Source organism: Epinephelus fuscoguttatus, linkage group LG17 (genome assembly GCF_011397635.1).
Source record: "Epinephelus fuscoguttatus linkage group LG17, E.fuscoguttatus.final_Chr_v1".
Lineage (NCBI taxonomy): Eukaryota > Metazoa > Chordata > Actinopteri > Perciformes > Serranidae > Epinephelus > Epinephelus fuscoguttatus.
Genome location: NC_064768.1, coordinates 11,292,059 through 11,311,226, shown reverse-complemented (window position 1 = coordinate 11,311,226; position 19,168 = coordinate 11,292,059). Strand labels below are relative to the sequence as shown.

At 40.2% G+C, this 19,168-nt stretch overlaps 1 protein-coding gene across 2 annotated transcripts in view; it reads left to right on the top strand.

Moving 5' to 3' along the window:
* LOC125904692 (CCR4-NOT transcription complex subunit 3-like) overlaps window positions 1–19,168 on the top strand; it is a 49,992-nt gene that overhangs the window by 18,433 nt on the left and 12,391 nt on the right. Inside the window, exons 5-14 of one of the 2 annotated variants that reach the window (XM_049602278.1) lie at window positions 1,219–1,308; window positions 5,143–5,271; window positions 6,161–6,256; window positions 10,571–10,693; window positions 10,957–11,047; window positions 11,305–11,438; window positions 15,334–15,390; window positions 16,981–17,986; window positions 18,079–18,184; window positions 18,574–18,721. In XM_049602278.1, coding sequence (XP_049458235.1) covers window positions 1,219–1,308; window positions 5,143–5,271; window positions 6,161–6,256; window positions 10,571–10,693; window positions 10,957–11,047; window positions 11,305–11,438; window positions 15,334–15,390; window positions 16,981–17,986; window positions 18,079–18,184; window positions 18,574–18,721 — 1,980 coding nt within the window. Of the gene's footprint in view, window positions 1–1,218; window positions 1,309–5,142; window positions 5,272–6,160; window positions 6,257–10,564; window positions 10,694–10,956; window positions 11,048–11,304; window positions 11,439–15,333; window positions 15,391–16,980; window positions 17,987–18,078; window positions 18,185–18,573; window positions 18,722–19,168 lie in introns of both variants that reach the window. The other variant, XM_049602277.1, reaches the window with a different exon arrangement.

Sequence of the window (19,168 nt, the reverse complement as noted above, 5' to 3'; positions counted from 1 at the left end):
AACACTTTGCTGCTTTATTTTGCTTATTGTCAGACTCTCTTTTTGATGAGTTTGTCTTCCTTTTTTTGAGTTGATTTGCAGTGTAGGCAGTTGTTACCAGTGCTTGATTAGAAACATTCTCTTTAGGGATTCTCTACCATTGAATCGGGTTTTCACAGAGGGGACGTGCACACACATCTGCATTTGTTAAAACAGCCAATAGGAACACCCTCTCTCTAAATGACCTATGATTGGCCAAAGTCTCCCATTACGGACTAGATTTTCTAAAACCTGAAGGCAGAGCCAAGAGGAGGTACAGAAGTAGTTTTCTCTCTGACCAATTGGTGTACAATGTGCTCAAAGTTTATTATGGGATTTTTGCCCAGTGGTGTCAAAATAAAACTGCCTACATCAGCTTTAATACATTTGCGGAGCAATAGTAAATGAGGACACAGGGAAAGCACCCAAAAATGTAAATGTAAACATAAGCTTCACTCTATCTCATTGACTTTGAAAAACAGAATTTAACAAAATGAAGCAATTTTTCTGTCTCAACTGGTACACGGGATATTTTCTTAATAAGTAGCTAAACTGTACAGATTTCATTGGGCCTGGAAATAACAATTCATTTCATTTACACTGAGCTGAGATCTGATCACCATGTGAACTAGACATACTCCACTCTGCAGTGCACTCTGTGTGAATTTACACCTGTGTGTAAACGTGTTTTTCATCAGATATCCAGATACAGGTTACTTGTCAATACCAGGTGTAAATCAGGTCTTAATTTCTATCCAATCAGCAGGTGACACAAACAGCTAGAAACAGCCAGAGCTGACTGGTTGAGGTCTGACGTCTTTTCAGTTTGCGTCCTGAAATTAGATGAAAGGACATTGATTGTTTGCTGATGTGATATTGTTTAACCTGCCCACACAGAGAGGTGTGTGTGTGTGCGTGTGCGTGCATGCGTTGTGGAGTATTAAATATCACCCTGGTCAGCCAGAAGCAGTGTGTGCTTCATCACAGTGTTTTCATGAGGACCAAACTCCAAGCCAAGCCTGTTTTCTGCATGCAGACACCAAGTTCACCATCCATAACTGTTGAGGACGAGTCGCTGCATGTATTCACTGATGTATCTGCATCTCCCTCTCTCTGTATCTCTCCCAATATCTCTCCCTCCCCCGCTCTGTATCTCTCCCTCTTCTTCTTCTTCTTCTCCTTCTTCTTCTGGTCCCCCAGCGTCTTCGAGACCAGATCAAGACGTGGGTGGCATCCAACGAGATCAAAGACAAAAGGCAGCTAGTAGAGAACCGCAAACTCATAGAAACGGTGAGTAGGACACATCACGTTCATTATAACACTCCCTCCAGGACCTGTGTTTACTCTGGAGGATTGTGTTTGTTCTCAACTCTGGAAAGTCTTCAAGAGTCTAAAAAATGTATTTAACAAACTCTAGGTCTGAATTCTGTATTCTATATATTACATAGCATTGATACATCAGGTTATTACATAGCATTGATACATCAGGTTATAGATTACCAGGTAATCAACAAGTTTTTGACCAGTATTTGTCTTCCTGTAATGAAAGGGTGTTGTGGATCTATAAAACCCATTTATTCCTGCAAGACAAATATTGGCCAAAAAATGTTTTTAATCTAATAATGGGATTTTCAGCCAGGGGTCCTAGAGGGAGTTCCAGGGGGTCCCCAGAACAATTGGAAATAGTTTATTTTTACTATTTAATTTACTGTAGAAGTGAGTCTAGTGTTAGTAAGAATCATTTAAGCGAATATTTAGATCATTGGTTTCACTTCCTCCACAGTTATCTCCTCAACTGTCTTAGACAACTGCAAATCTGGTCTTAATCAAATCTAACAACCAAAATCTTTTCTGTTGGAGGTCTCTGATGACCTCTGTGACCTCATTTGTATCAGTTTATGGGTCCTTGATATGAAAAAAGGTTGAGAACAACTGGATTAACACACTGATAACAGTCAGCATACTGGTGTTTTATTTTCATCTATGTTCCTGAACCAGTGTTTTCCCTAGTAACATTTGGTCATGGCGAGCCTCCATGGTCAAAAAACCTGAAAAAATCCCAGCAGAAAAATAGTAGTTGCTGAATGTAAATCTAGAGGCAGTGTGTGCTTCACACACACACGGGTCATCTGTGACCCATGACCAGGTGATCACAGATTATAACAATGCAGAGCAGTGACGATGTAGACCACAGATTCAACCCATATTGGACTGTTTAGGTGAGTCAGTAGAGAATCCAGTCTACAGTGTAGTTCATACACTGAACTGATTAACAGTACAAAAGTATCTCAGTTCTGAGTAGTATCACGATACCACGACAAAAATGAGGCAGATGTGCCTTTTGTCATTTATAAAAAGATAAATCACTTTTCTATAACACATCAATGATATTTCAATGGAATAAATTACTTACTGACTTATTCATACTTCAAAAACAGCATCAATAAGTGATTAACATGGGGGGGTCAAAATAAAATAAAAAAGTAAAATAAAAATTAACCAGCCACCCTCCTCCCCTGACAAGTCCCTTCATAAGTAAAGAACAGTCCCTAAAGTGCGGTGAGGTTTGTGGGCCGTTACCTGCCACAGAGAGAAATGTGAACGGCTCGTTTCTCCTCTTACACGTCACATACCTGTGTGCCGCCACGGCTCGGTTGTCCAGGTATTACTGGGCAGTCATGACACCCACGAAAGAGGAAATTACTGGATCTGGAGTCGGACTTCTCTGTCGCCGGTAAGCCGTTATCTTGCACCGCAGAGCACTATGAGCCTCCGCCGTATTCCTGTCTGTGACCCCTGTTCAACCCACAACCGCCAGGATTCTGCTAATAGGGGCGCCCCAGCGCCCACTCCACTAACTTGGCGTGGAAATGAGCGGTCATCTAGAAAACTGGCGAGGTTTTTTTTGTTTTGTTTTGTTTTGTTTTGTTTTGTTTTGGGGTTTTTTGGAGAGCGCTCGTGTGCCCTCACATAGATTGCGCCCTGGGCGGTTGCCCACATTGCCATACCAAAACCCGTCCCTGGGTGTACAGGAAATCTAAAATAACCACTTGTCAAACAGACCCGCTGTCGACACTAACCTCGCGACAACTGCCACCCAAGCTACTGCAGGTGGCAGTTCTCGCGAGGCTACTGACAGAGTTCAGTTTGGAGAGGCAGAGGAATGTTTTTTTTGTTTGTTTGTTTGTTTGTTTGTTTGTTTTTTTGTTAATTATATTATAATACGGGAGATTTACAGGAAAATACTAATACGGGAGGACGGCGGGAAAGAGGGGTAAAATACGGTAGTTTCCCGGCCAAAATGGGAGACTTGACAGCTATGGGCCATTGTATAGCAAAGCCCCTTTACAGCTGGAAAAGAAACAACCAACCAAACCCACATACATGCCCTTATTTTCATGGGGAAAGGATATAACATTGGGCTTCATGATCAAAGAAAGTTTTGTATAACATCTACACTTTTGTCCATACTTGGATGTCTCCTCTCGCTTTTCTCAGTTGTCAACATGCTCTTTCTGTCTCTCGCTCTTTCTGGGGAAGTACAGTACATGAAAACGTCATTAAATAAAGCCTCTAAACCTCTTAATTTTAGAGCAAGCTCTAGTTGCCATATCTATTTTATAATCAAGAGCTATAACCAAATTACACATCCTATTGTACAAGTGTCACTGTACAGCGTCAGTGTTGGCAGTAACCTTCTGTGATCTATAGCTGACTGGACTGAACGCTCTCCAGGAGTCTGTCTGGATTCTTGAAAAACTTATTTAATGATGTCATGCACAGTGGAGTCCACATCACAAGGAACCTAGTGATGGACTAATACGTATGATTATAAAAAACAAACAAAGCTAATCTTTTGTCCAAGCAAATCTTAGCTTCATATAGCCTGTATCCCAGGAAGAAAGAGCCTTTTAAATAATAATGCGACTTTCTAGTCTTGCAAAAGATTCTGTTAAATGGACAGGAATGATATGTGTAATGCATGACACAAATCAAATGGGATCAAAAATAATTTTGAAATCAATTCCCATGTTGGTCCACTGTAAAGGGAGGGACACGGCCTCGCTATTGGAGTTATTAAAGCTTTTACATTTTCGTCCTCAACACCCACTCATTTCAGTAAAAGCTGCCCAGGAAGCGATGTATTTAAGGCACTTATGTTTGTTCACTAAAGAAAAGGAACTTGGCAGTTAGCGTGAGCAGAGATAGCCACCAAGGTGACACAGTTAAAGACAAAATCACCATCATAATCTAGTTAAGATACAGAATAAGAGACTGAAAATGCTGTCAAATAATTTCTCAGATTACCCCTTTAAATAAAGAACTCCACCCAGGAGATTCATTATGGCATTCTTTACAGGGAGCTGGTAAACATGGGATCTGGTCCGATATCTAACACCTGTTCTTCAGCTTAGCTCATCTGCCCATCAGCACACAGAGCCACATGATCCTTTGATGAGGGTTATTGAGATGGACTGAATGTGAGCCACCTGCCTGCACAATGAGGGATGAGAGCAACTCGCCAGCTCCTTCTGATCTCAATGAGTCGGTTTTATCCTAAAAGCTGCTCTTCAAGACTTCCTGTGGTTCAGTTGGTCGACCTGAAATTATGCATCCTGCAGGAAGCAGCCGGGGTTAGTTAGCAACATCTTGTCTTGGCCAGGAAAGAAGAACATCAGACTCCTCAGGGTTTTGACACAGAGATACAGATACATAAAATGACTTTCTCAGTTTAGAGCCGCAGACATGTAGAATACAAGTTGGGTGTTAAAGTAACTGCTGTGGTTTTCCCTCAGGAGAGAGGAGGCTCTAACGACCATCAGTAACAGACTGCATGTGGTCTTGCCCTATTTCTGGTCTGCTGAGTGTGCTTTAATGGCTCCTCTGGATGCCAGACTTCCATTTATTATTGCTGAGTTCTTCTATTTTACAGCTCCATCATTAAGATTATTTAAGAACAGGGGAAAAAATGTTATTTCCTTTATTATGTAGAGTGGAAAGGTATTTGAAATTCCTCTGAGAATGTATTTCCCCTTGTATTCTTCTGTATTTTTGTTGTTGTGTCAACAAGTATGGCTGATTTGTCTGATTTATCTTTTTGTCTGTGTTTGTATCTGCTTGCAGCAAATGGAGCGGTTCAAAATAGTGGAGAGAGAAACCAAGACGAAAGCGTACTCGAAAGAAGGGTTGGGTCTGGCCCAAAAGGTGGACCCGGCCCAGAAGGAAAAGGAGGAGGTCGGCACGTGGCTAACGGTGAGTGGTAGTGTCTCAGAATTAGTATCTTTAACAGTAAGAAAGTGGTGTGAGTCAGAGGGGACCCTTCTCATAAGAGAGTTTGTTGCTGGGAATGTTTTTAATTTTTGTTTTTTAAACAATCCTGGAACTGAGATTGAAGTAAAAGTGGAACCAAAACCAGAATAAAGACAGAACATTGTCTCGACTTTCACAAAAACAAGAACTGAAAACCTCATTAACCAGCAGCCACTGACATTAATACATCACAGCTGTGTCTTCACAAAGCGTAAACTTCTATTTAAACAAGGGTGATATACTGGGACAAAACAAATTATGCTGAAATTTCTTTGTGTTGTGTCAAAGTGTACATGTGGCTTTTTCTGTTTTGTTTTGTTTTCTGACATTTATAGACTGAACATTAAAGTGACATGCAGACATAAAAAATAATGGTAATGAAAATGATTAAGTTGCATTCCTGCTTATTTATTAAGATGTTTCCTTTTGTAGTTGCACAGGCTGCATTGAAGGTATAGCTCATATCCTTATTTTTCTCATAAATTTTATGCATAAAAATGTCTTTTGACCATAATTCTGACAGTTTTGTATCATCAGTGATATCTTAATTTAATTTTACCTACATCATCCAGAACTTCAGCTGCAACCAACTGTTGTGTTCATCATTGTAGATTATTTTAATCAATTAAACATTTGGTTTTTCAAAAAAGTCAGAAAATAAAGAAATATCTGAAAGATACACTGATATCTTCAAACTGCTTGTTTTGTCCAGCGGCAGATCTCAAAGATTTTAATGACTAATAAAATATAAATAATTGACTTAACCAATTGTTTAGGAGTGTCATGACACTGTGACTGTGATATTAACTTTTTCTTCCTCTCTTTCCTCCAGAATACGATAGACACATTGAACATGCAGGTGGACCAGTTTGAGAGCGAAGTGGAGTCTCTTTCAGTCCAGACGAGAAAAAAGAAAGGAGACAAGGAGGTTAGTCTGTTATTCCAGAGTAAATTAAACATTTAAAATGTTAAAAATGAGGAAAATTTTCTGGTATTTCTGCTTTTTGTTGTAATGAAAACGCACTGAACCGTGACACCTCTATGTCGAATCAAATCAAACTATGAATCTTGTGCCGGTACACCTCGACAATGCACATAAAATAAATGACAATAATGCATCACAAAAAAAGGAAACTAAATATAGAAACCAAAAAGGTGTAGGCTGAAGCTTAAACTTATTATACTGGCCCTTTTTACTTTTACTTTTACTTGCATATCCTTCTGAGTAACTTATTCACAACTCAGTCTGTTTTGTCGAGAGTGGCCACTATCGGCTCCAGCAGCTGCCTGGTGGAGATCAGCTCTCTGCCGAGTGTATTTTTTTTTTCTGGTTATTTTTCTTCCTTGCTGGTTATTTTTCTCAGTATAAAGCTGACACTGATCAGTCGGTCAGTCGGCCCTCAGCCTCTCTCTTCTCTAGTGGTGAGGTCACACAGTGTGTCCTACAGTTATCTTCTCTCTCTGCCCTGATGAGGATAACCTTGCTGACCACTTCTTCTTTCACTCCCTCTCTTTCTTACTCACTTTACCTCTAACGTCCTCTCCAAGGGCCTTATTTATAGAAAAACCTCTTTGACTTTATCCTTGATGAAAGGCCAGTCATTTCAAAGAACACGAGCACGAGCAGGTCTGTGTACACTGTTCATACCTCGCACATGCAGTGTCAGGAAAGTGACTTTTGTTGTCATAGAAAATATTTGCAGCCTGTTTCCTGGCATCAGGATCACTCCCTCTGTAATTTGCTTATGTCTAAAATTTGTGGAAAGCAGCAATTTATAAATGACAGCCAGAGGGGTTTATTTTTGTCTGTTGCTTTTGCAGTTAGCTCAGCTGGCCAAAAGCGTAGGACCGTGTTTCTCAGTGGAGATCTTGAAGTGCTGATATGAGTTTTCTGGTCTCAGGTTTCACACACAGGCCTCAAAATGGCCAACCGAAAACATTGTGAAATTTCTCTTCGGCGCATATTTCATCACATCACCTGCTGTGCTGACTAGGTTTTATTGTTTTGAAATTGTTATGGTTTTAGGGCTTACTCCTGCAGCACTCTTTTGCTGCGACTGTCGGTAAAAAAGACTAAACTGGTCACAGATCCAGGTAGAAGCGTCACTCAGTCTGGGTCTGGACTGCAGTCCTCCATTTAGTGGTGCCCGTCATACAAGATATTCAGACCAACTGAGCATATTCCCTGAAAAGTTTATAATAATAATTAGGCCAGTAAAATAGTGGGGAGAGTTACATTTTATATGAGTTTCAAACTGTTTTGCACATCAACATATTTTATAAATGAGGAGTTTATTTTCTGCATTTCAGAGTTACTGGACTCCTGCAGCCCTGAGAGATGGTGTTTCTGATGTGTTTACTCATAAACATCATTAGTTGGTTGAACACAGTTATAGTCAGTAGATGAACAGATCATTGGTTCAGTGTGGATATAAAAAAAAAGCTTGTTACTACAATCAAAAGTCCAAACTCAGTGAGTAATAAATGTTTATTAGAAGCTTCTTCTGGTTGTGGCTGACAGTCACGTGTTAAAAAGATCCTAATAAAACCATGCCATTTTAGCCTGCATGAGACATTATTCAGTTGCATACTTTCCTTACTTCTTAGTACTGTATTTTTGACCCGTTGTGACATTAAGAGATCAAATTTAGCCTTTTCGAGCCTGAGTGCACTCAGCAGCACAGAGAGGTCCTCATGTTCCTGACATGTGCTGCTGCAGCATTAATATGTATTGTGATGAAACACATTAATATGTTCCACCCTGCTGCCTCCACTAATGCAGTCCAGCAGCAGCCGAACAACATACATCAGAAGTGGTCATGCCCATGTGCTTTTATAATCACATCAGTTCAGCCAGTGACCCACAGAGCTACACGTGTTTCAGTTGTTAATGTTAATATCCAAAAGAAACATCCTGATACTTTTAGTTTTGTCCAAGTAACTCTTAGAACACATATGGCAACATCAACATAAAAAAAATCTATATAATTTGAAGTGCTTGAGTGCTCCAGAACATGCATGAATTAACTGTGGAGGAAAAGCAGAATTAAATATTGAAATCAGAAGTGGTGCTGCGGCTGTGTTATACGATGCATAAAGCCATAAAGTGCACATGTAGCTGCTGTACCTCTCATGTGTTTCCTAACGTCTGTATGTATAACTTTAAAATTTTAACATGGCTTTTTCTTCATTTTGTAAACAGTTTTTCTTTTAAAATGCCTTTCCTTGCTGTTACAATTAATAATTGATTCAACTGTTTGTGTATTGCATTGGAATAAGGTCCTATATATCCCCAGCATGTTCAGCATTTTTTTATGCCTAATATTAAAGTAAAAAAGTGCGACACCAATTAGCAGATGACTTAACACTTAATTTGTAACAATAAAAAAATGCAAAATGATGTGGAATAAAAGAAGCGCAAGGGCTCTAGTAGCCTCAAGTAGCCTCTGTCTTTGTGCCTTATGAAGTTGTCCGATGGAGCAAGAAAAAAAACAAAACACAAAAAACCCTGCGTACTGTATCGCTGAAACTGCGCTTTTCCAGCTGAGCTGCGTACATCTGTCTCACTACCAAGTGTTGAACAGACTCATGAGAAAAGTCTGACACACTGGACACTAGATGATAAATCTAGGGTTGACAATGTTTCACACTACACACGTTACTTATGTGAAGTATGTCTGAAACACTGCACGTGAAAGAGACTTACTTTTTTGACAAGAAGATAACTGTAGTGCCGCTTTGACAAGGGCTCCGGTGCAATGGTATCCCTTTCAAAAGATTTTTAATCCAGCCTTGAACTGCATTGTCTTTCTTGAGACATTGTAGAATATATCCATAATAATATATCCAACACTGAATGTCATCTGTGAAAATGTATCAATTTTCCACTAGCTGTCCATGATGCTTTTGTCGAACCAATCAGAGGCTGTTTCTGACTGTGTCTGTCTGTCTGTGGCTGTTGGGAGTCAAAGGCAAGTGGTTGAGATACACCAGTTTGTGGTTGTTCCATCCCAGAAATTGCATGATGGAGCTGCCAGTTTACACCAACGGCAACGGGTCTCTCTCAAGCCATTTGCTGTGTGTGTGTGTGTGTGTGTGTGTTCAAATTAACGTATAGACCAACATGCGTAACCAGTTAAAAATATTCTCAACAGTTAACCGATTAATGGTTAACTGTTGACATCCCTAGTTTCTACTTTAATTTCTTTTTTATCTGGGTGGAAAGGCATTCAACTCAAATATGTAGACCAAAGAGGGACATTACATTTTCCACTGAGATACAGACTGATGACCCAACTGAGCAATTAGTGTGAATACAAGACAGTTTGACTACAGCATTAACACAGGGTTCCTACGCAAGTATGGAAAAGTATGGAAATAAATTTGATCAATTTCAAGGTATTAAAAAGTATGGAAAATGAAAAATAAAGTATGGAAAAATATTTATGTTTCCAGACTATTACCACTGTTCTAAAATACTGTTTTCTAAAATAGAAAATTATGTATTTCCAAAAATAATTTAATCAATCGGGATCGTGTTTTATGCCGGGCCAAGCACAGTTTGTGTGAGAGCAATTGTCTCAGAAAACATCCCGCCCCTTTTACCTGATTGACAAGTGGTACGTCCAGTCCGCTGCCCCATGACCCTCCTCCAGCCCCCCAAGGTATCAAGTTTCACTCCAACACTGCACCTTCAACAAGAAGACGAGTTTCACGTGGTTCACAATGGGTAGATGCAAGTTTTTGGATGGATGGCTTGACAATACCGTATATAAATACTGGTTGGCCAAGGATTCCCAGTTCACACACAGAGCTAGATGCAAGCTTTGTGTGAAATCGTTTGACATCGCCAACATTGGGGAGAAGGCGATTCTGAGCCACATGAAAGGAAAAAACACAGACGTCTTGTTACTGCACCACTTGCACCCAGAGTCCCAACTTTTTTGCCTCAGCCCAGACATTGAACTTACTTGAGTTTTTATTTGCATGTCATTATGGTACTTGGCTACAATCGCCTATTAAGAATAATTAAATATGATGTGAAATATGATACACAGAAAAGTGTGGAATTTTGAAATTCCAAATGTGTAGGAACCCTGTTAACAGGTTGTTTTCCTGTAGCTGTTTCTGAGGAGGAACAAAAGAGGTTGCAGATGTGTTTATTGCCTGAAAAATTGTTTGAAACTAACAGTGGAATTATCTTCCCACCCCTCCCCCTGTTTTTTTTGTTGTAAAGAAGCAGGATCGGATTGAGGAGCTGAAGAAGTTCATTGAGAAACATCGGCACCACATCCGGATGCTGGAGACCATACTGAGGATGCTGGACAATGACTCAGTGCAGGTGGACGCCATCAGGAAGATCAAGGTTCACTCATGTCTTTATCAGACTATCAAGTCTTTCGGCTCTTACTAGTTGTAGTGATTTTATTTTTCTGTACATGTAAATACAGCAGTTTGTTAAGTGCCACGTTATAAGATTTATTTTTCTGTGGAAAATTAAAGAGTTGTTTCTGAAAAGATCATATACAATATGTCTGTTTACTGAACCACATACACATTATTTATCTCTCTCTCTCTCTCTCTCTCTCTCTCTCTCTCTCTCTTGTTTTATGTTCTCCCTTTATAAAGGATGATGTGGAGTATTATCTAGACTCGTCACAGGATCCAGACTTTGAGGAGAATGAGTTTCTGTACGACGACCTGGACCTGGAAGACATCCGTAAGTAGAGAAGGAAATCTTTGGTGATGACTAATGTAAGAAAAGAAAAACTTAAAAAGCTTCAGTAGTCATAAAGGGAGCCTTTAGCTGTTCCTCATTTTCTGTCATGTAATAAAAATGCCAAAGTAAACTGAAGATATAAACTCACCAAACTAACAGTCAGTACTATAAATATAATCATATTGGTGCCATTTTTTTCCTTTTAAGAGTTGACTGTCATTGAACTCCTCTCCCTCTGTGTCTCTGCTCACCTCCAGCTCAGACACTAGTCGCCACCTCCCCGCCGGGACACTCACACATGGAGGATGAGATTTTCCAGCACTCCAGCAGCACACCCACCTCCACCACCTCATCTTCACCCATCCCTCCCTCGCCTGCCACTTGCACTACGGTAAGTAAACAAAAACAAAACTTAACCCAAAAGTTTCACCTTATTGTCAGCGTGTAAATTGACATTGTTGCACTTGTGTTAGGATGTATTTTGTAGGGCTGTACCCAACTCAGAATTACGTCAGTGTAATAAGATTTGACAGTTTAACGTAAGTATATAACTGTTCTTTTTTTTTTTTTCCTTTCTTTTTTCATATTAGGTTTTGAATAGTCTCAGTTGTACATTCAGTGTGATAGCAGCATTCAGGTAATACAGCAAGCAAGCTTACTCCGCTAAAGATGGATCAGAAATATGTTATAAAATTTTTTCGACACTAGATATCAAACAAAAGCCAGAGACTGTGACGTAATAAGTTGCTGTGAGCTGTAGATTTACCACTTCTAAGCAGAAGAGACAAGATGATGGTATCTCTAAGAGTCTCCTCCTCTGTGCTGCTGCATATTGTCCACAGCTGACTGTGCCAAAGAGCATAGTCAAAGTCAAGAGCACTCACTCCGTAGCTCAATCTGGGACCAAAATGTAACCAGAAGTACACTGCACAGCACACTGACTGGTAGTCTCAGTCAACAGAAGGGTCTCTGACTGATGATTCTAATCTCCAACTTTCAGGGGACACCCTAGAATTTTGCGGGTTTAAACCTGTTCCACTCCACCAGGACTTGTCCTCAGCTGACATTGTTGTCTTTCAGAGGCGGAAGTAGCGGGTTCTGTGGGTACCCATTAGTCTCCCCTTTACCGACATGCCCAATTTATGCTTGTCCCATGCAGTATTGGGCAAAAACCATGCAGTTAATTGCATGCAGTACAAATGTGTTTTTTTCCCCGCTGTATTTGAATATTGCATGAAGGGTCCCTAAACCAGTGGTTCCTAACTGGTCCAGCCACAGGGTGCAGATTTCTCCACAGTCATTAGTACAAGGTCCACACAGTTAAATGTGTTCAGTGTCATACTTGAGGCTGGGTATGTCGTCACAAGCTAGTTTGCTGTCTCTGTCAAGTTGCTGTTCATTAGTCACTCACTCTACAGCAGAAAACAGCACTTCAAAATAAAAGCTCTGTGTCGGATATTCACTGCACTGAAAACACATTTTCACTTGCGGTCTATTTAGAATAGACCCAAGACTCACTTTTAGACCACAACCCACCAGTTTTGGAATTGCATAATTTGATATGTATGGAATTGTGGCTTCACTGAGTATATTTTTTTTTCCTGTGTGATGTTATTAGCCCCGATATGAGCCATTTTATGGTAGTGAGGCAATTTTTTTTTTTAAATGGACATAACTGTATAAAATGACCTATAGTGACCTCTAAGATAATCACAGCCTCGTGAAACTTTACAACCACAAAGTAGAGACCTTGAGCATCCAGAGAATGTTTAGCTTTAATAGGTGTATTGATAATAGCGTGGCTTCTCTGCAGTTTTCAGAATAGAAGTGCTCACCATCCAGTCACCAAAAACTGCAGTTCTAACAGAAATCTGAGATGTCAGAAGCTTTTGATACCAAATCACAGCTTGATGTCTTAGCGTGGTATTTCTGAGGGATTTTTGACAATTTTTATTAATTCTCGAGTAATAAAAGAAATGCTTATGTTCAGCAGCAATACTGTAACAAATGGTATCAACCCAAAAAATGCTGAGACAACTTATGAGACATAATTGAGCATGAGAATGGCCATCATATATTCTGTCATAATGTTCTGAGCCCCTATATACTCTAAATTTTTAAAGTTTGAATCAGCGCCAACCAAAACATACTTGACACATAACACTGACCTGCATCTCAAAGTTAATCTTCAGGTTCCCAGCTTTCAGATGATTCATACCACTTCTATGTGACATAGATTGTTGACCTGCTACCTCCCTAAAATACCCTACCACAAAAAATAGGTCTATGGTAGGGAGGGGGAGTCGAAGAGATTAAAATTCAGTGATTGTAAAAAAGGTTTGGAGATTTTCATCAAATTGTAATAGATTAAAACTAATTTGGACCATACTAGTTGCTCACCAGGTCAAACTATTCCACATATTTTCATCTGCTCTTTTCACTGTTCTTGAAAAGTAGAAATCCTTAAAATTAAATTAATGATAAAACAACCAACCCACTGCTTTCCCATCAGTGACAAGCAACCTGTCAGGTTATCTCTCATTGACCTTTTAAAATAGTCAGTAATAGCAGTAATGATGTAGGTCTGGGTAATATATTGATATCATGTTGATATGGTGATATGAAACTAGATATCGTCATAGATTTTGTACACACAGTATCATGAGTGTTGTCTTTCCCTGAATTTAAAGGCTCCATTACAGTTAAGTGAACTCACCAGACTGTTCTAGCGTTTCCCCACCTAGTCATTATATCCACAATACTTAGGATTATTTTTAAAAATCTCATTGTGTAAATACTTTGTTATAGTGCCAGTAGTCAACACTGCAATGTTGTTACAATAGTGATACTTGGTTAAAAATACAGTGACATTTGATTCTCTCCATACTGCCCAGCCCTATAATGATGCAATATTGGTAATATCTGAAATTTAAACGTATTGTTTTGTTCACTTCAAGTCAAGTCAGGTCAATATCTAAAATATAAACGTGAGATAATTGCCTTTGTATCTGCTATTGTAGTGCCCTGCCATCTGCTCTCATTGTTCTGCTCTACTGTCATTATATCATCTGTTATTCCGCCCACATGGGAAGTGTAGTGAGAGTAGTTATTAAAGGTGATGTGTGAATAGAAGGCGTGGTTTTGATAAATGCTGCTGACATGAAAGGGAATGTAAAGGACAGGATCTAAGCCGCAGTGATTCCTGAGAAATGTGAAGTTCAGTTGGTATTGTTTAACTTTTAATTATCCGAGATAAGTTTATGGGAATGGTTGTCATTCCACTTTATATGCTAGGGATTTGGATCAGCACCCTCGTAGACACAAGCTATTTGGGAAAATCATGAATTTATGTCAATCTGGCTTCTTTTGGCTTCGTTCTTATGCCTCTGCACCGGCGATAGGCGTGGCCAGAGGCATTATTTTTTCGGGTTGTCTGTCTGTCCGTCCCATTCTTGTAAACCCGATATTTCAAGGACGTCTCATGGAATTTCTTCAAATTTGTTACAAATATCCACTTGAACTCAATGATAAACTGATACATTTTTGGTGGTCAAAGGTCAAGGTCACTGTGATCTTGCATCCGTCTCATTCTTGTAAACACAGTATCTCAAGAAGGCCTTGAAGGAATTTCCTCAAATTTGGCACAGACATGCATTTGGACTCAAGATAAACTGATTAGATTTTATTGGTTAAAGGTCACTGTGACCTCACAAAACATGTTTTTGGCCAGAACCCAAGAATTCCGATGTTAGTTAAAACAAAATTTTATACAAATGTCTAATAGGATAAAATGATGAAGTGATGACATTTTATATCCAAAAGGTCAAATGCCAACTTCACTGTGACATCGTAATGTTCTGCAAAAACGTTTTGTTTTTTTCTGGTCATTATTCGACATCGTATCTCAGGAACAGAAGGGGAGACACTTGGTCAGGTGCTGAACTGGTGACACTAATCTTGGGTTCCTACCTTGAAGCTGTGCTGATTGAATAAATCCACTGTGCTGCCAGGTTGAAGATGTGAGAAATATCCAAGTTCTGGAGTTTATAGTTTAATTTCAGACACATCCATTTTTGAAACGTTGTCTTCTGTCATGGATACATATGAGTCTGGATGTAAACTGTAACTGCAACCTGACTGGTTCACGGAGGCATACAACTGTGAGGCGGTAATTCTTGTTTTTCCTGTCTTACACCCACAGTCTTGTGGTACAGCTTTTAAGCATAATGACCATAAACTCCGTGTTTTTTTGTGGCCTCATGTTGTTCCTCATCTGTGGTTTTCAGGAGAATTCGGAAGATGACAAAAAGAGGGGACGCTCAACAGACAGTGAAGTCAGTCAGGTGAGTCTGATGACACTTATTTTACCTCTTTGCCTGTTAGATCATGTCAGCATAATGTCTTCAGCCCCCAGAAACACAGAGCTCCAGTAAGTCATGTACCTAATCATGACAAGGAGTTACTGTATGTAATGAGAAGAGTCTGATAATTGTTGATTAAGTCAGTTATGAATAGTCATTTGCTGGTTCAAGCTCATAAATTGAGATTTTGGTGCCTTTTTTCAGTATTGTGATAATATATATGGAATATTTTGAGGGGCTGGACTAATGCCGGGACCAAAAAAGCAGTTTGTCACCGTGGTGACAGAGAAATGTGTAAGGAGTATTTTAAAGTATTTTCTGGCATTTTATTTGATAGATCAATTATTAATAAAAATTATTGTCCTGATATAGTAGCCCTAATACACTAATATACTACAGCATACTAAAATTCTCCTTACTGCTTTTAGTTATCAAGTTTAACCCTGTAGCATGCTGCAAAAAGAGGTTTAAAACCATTACAACAAAATGTACTTCCCAGAAAAAAATAAACATCTGGCTCCTTATAGGGTCTTTTGGTACAACCAAAGTCTGAACAAGACTTTTTTTTAGACAACCTAAATGATACAATTAACTTTTACAAACTATAAAACACACTGAAATAATGACAGCTATGGCTACACCTATGCTGTTAATCTGGGGTTACGCTATGGTTATGTTACCAAACCAACATTGTTGCCTTGTTAGCGACTTACCCACCTGTCACTCAGAGCAGCTACACCAGCAATAACTGGTAGCCTTATTACCATTTAAACAGTTGAGTTATATAAAATTCACACCCCATACAGTTGTCATGAGTGAGAAAATTACCTATAGAGAAAAAAACATTTTTTGTACCAGGCTAAACTGTTTATTTCTGCTGTAAAGTTGGACGGGATTGACTTGCTCTTGGAGCCAGCCTCAAGTGGCCATCAAAGGAATTACAGCTTTTGGCACTTCCAATTTGTTTTTTGTTTTTTTTTGTTTTGTTTTTTTTTCATCAGATTCATTCAAATTGATATTAATCACATTCAAATTTCTTTTTGTCAAAATGAGTCAAGTCTTCTGTGTGAAAATCCACATTTCTGATGTTACAAATCTTAAAACCTACCTCTAACCTAATACTGTCTTTTACTTTATACATACACTTACTGTGCAGAGGAAGGATTTTATGTAGGAATACAGTCATTAGAGTGAGTTTAACCACGTATTCACTGTTTATCTTACCTGCAATGCTAGAATAACAAAAATTTATTTTCCCAAAAATCAGTCTCAGGTTTGATTAAAAATTACCTTAAAAACGTCTTTTGAAGCATTAAATTTAAGTGTCTGATACCTGTAGACAGCCTGTTATATACGTGTGTGTGTGTTGTCTTATTTTTGTTTTGTGAAATTTTAGATAATTTTATAATGAGCCGATATAAAAACGTAATTTGCTGGTAAAACGTAGTCTGAGTTGGACATTGTGTGTTTTTAACTTTGATGTTTCCTGTAGAAAACAATATATCATTAACTAACAACATGACGCACCTCCAACAAGACAAACATGTTAATGTCTTCTTACTTCTTTTTCAGTCACCTGTGAAGAACGGAAACCCCTCTTCCTCATTATCCTCTTCCTCTTCCTCCTCCTCTTCCTCCTCCTCCTCCTCTTCCTCCTCTTCTTCTTCCTCCGTCTCGGGACTGACCTCATCCTCACTTGTCTCTATGGCGACCATCGCGGCAGGAGGGCTCAGCAGCTCTGGGGGCAACAGTCATCACGGCAGCTCGGGGGGTCTCCTCTCCAACACTTCCGCTGGCAGCTACAGCAATGCCACCCAGCAGCAGCCGCACCCGTCAGCACAGCAACAACAGGCCAAAAACTTAGTTAGCTCCACCTCCTCAACTCCAATCTCTATCCCCATCACCTCCACCAACAGCCATCTGGTCTCTTCTGCCCCCTCTCCACCCAACGCCATCACACAGGGGCTCTTCACTTCAACTTCCCAGCCCCAGTCTCTCTCTGGGCACACACCAACCTCCAACAGTCTTGGCCTCAGTCTGGGCCTCTCGCTGGGGAAAGGCGGCATGTCCAGCTCGATCACCACCAGCCCAATGTCCGGGAGCCTTGGCTTGTCAGGGATGCCGGCATCCCTGAGCACCATGGCGAGCCTTCTGTCGGGCTCCACCCCGGCACCCTACGCTCAGGCAGCTGCCTCAGGAGCAATCGGCTCTGGCCTGCCTGGCTCTCTTGGCGGCATTGGCATCAGCCCCACGACAACCAACAGCACAGTGGGCTCCATCGGCAGCGGAAGCATCACAGTCGGCGGGCCGACATCCTCAACAGGAGGTCTGCTGGGCCCAGCTCCAGGGCTGACCAGTGTCGGCTCAGGGATTCTGGGTCTGAGTTCCGTTCAGTCAGGGGTGCAGGTGTCTTCCTTGGTGTCACTGAGCCCAGTAGGAGGTTTAGCGCCGGGTAGCGGAGTGGGAGTCATCGGGAGCAACGGAGGCAGCTCGGGATCAGGGGGGAGCGGAGTGGTGGGAGGAAGCTCGTCACTCTCCATCAGGCCGCCAAGCCAACAGAAGCAGAACGGTAGCACTAGTGAGTATCGAGTTAAAGGACAACGATCAGTGCTCTTTCATATTCTTTAACATTTATTTGTTCTCTCTTTTACTCTTCTTCTTACATCACAGGTTACAGCGCTGTGGTAGCAGACAGCACAACAGACTCCGCCCTCACCAGTGCCAGCCAATCACAAAGCAGCCAACCCTCATCTTTGACCTCTACAGCCAATCAGCCGTAAGTATGACAAAACAAGTTACCTGTCAGTAGGGATGTTTCTAACAACTTATGTCCGCAATGTTAAAGAGGAAGAAAGAATCAGTCATCAGCACATGTATTATTATATAATTTAAAAGTGTACATTAATAACAAAAAAAATTTAATAATAAGTTTAATATACTAGTATTTCTGGTGCCGACTAGCTAAGGTAACTGTCATATAGAATTATGGGAATATGGGTTAAAAATCTCATGTTGAAATAAATCTCGTGAACATCCCATATCACTTAAGCGTGAGCAAAAAAAAAACGCATCATTTTCCCAGGTTCACCTTCCCACTCTTCTTGGGTTTTATTTGGGTCTCCCCTTTTTTTCATCCTTTCTCTCATTCTCTTTCTCTCTCTCCAGTAAGGACACTGGTCCCAGTTTACTGGGCTCACTAAGTTTGTCATCCAGCTCCCCGTCGCCAGCCTTCTACAGCGAGGCCAAAACGGTGAGCGGCGGCAGCCTTCTGAACGGGCCACTGTCCTACTCACAGTCCTCCGACAGCATCAAGGTGGGAATTCACACACACACACACACACACACACTCAGGCCCCGGTTGTAACTGGTATTAAAACGTGTTTTTCTATATCCAAATAATCCAAATACAGATTGTTTTTTATGGCAAGTGTAAATGGGGCAACTAACATAAACTCTGTGTTACTGTCTCACAGTCTTACAACTGCTGATTTATAATGATGTCATTTTAATTAACTTTTTTTTTTTCCATCTTTGTGTTTTGCGATTGATAGATAGCACTACAGCTAAGAATAAAATGTGTCTTTGATTTGTGGGGTGAACTGTCCCTTTAAACAACTTTTTATATGTATGGGTTTTTTTAGCAGTTCTGACGGCTCAGAGCTTGTGCTGTATGTCAAAACATTTTAGAATTATGTGTCATTGGTTATTTTTCCAGTTGGCATATTAAACATTCAGGCTCACTTCATGGCCAAAAGTATGT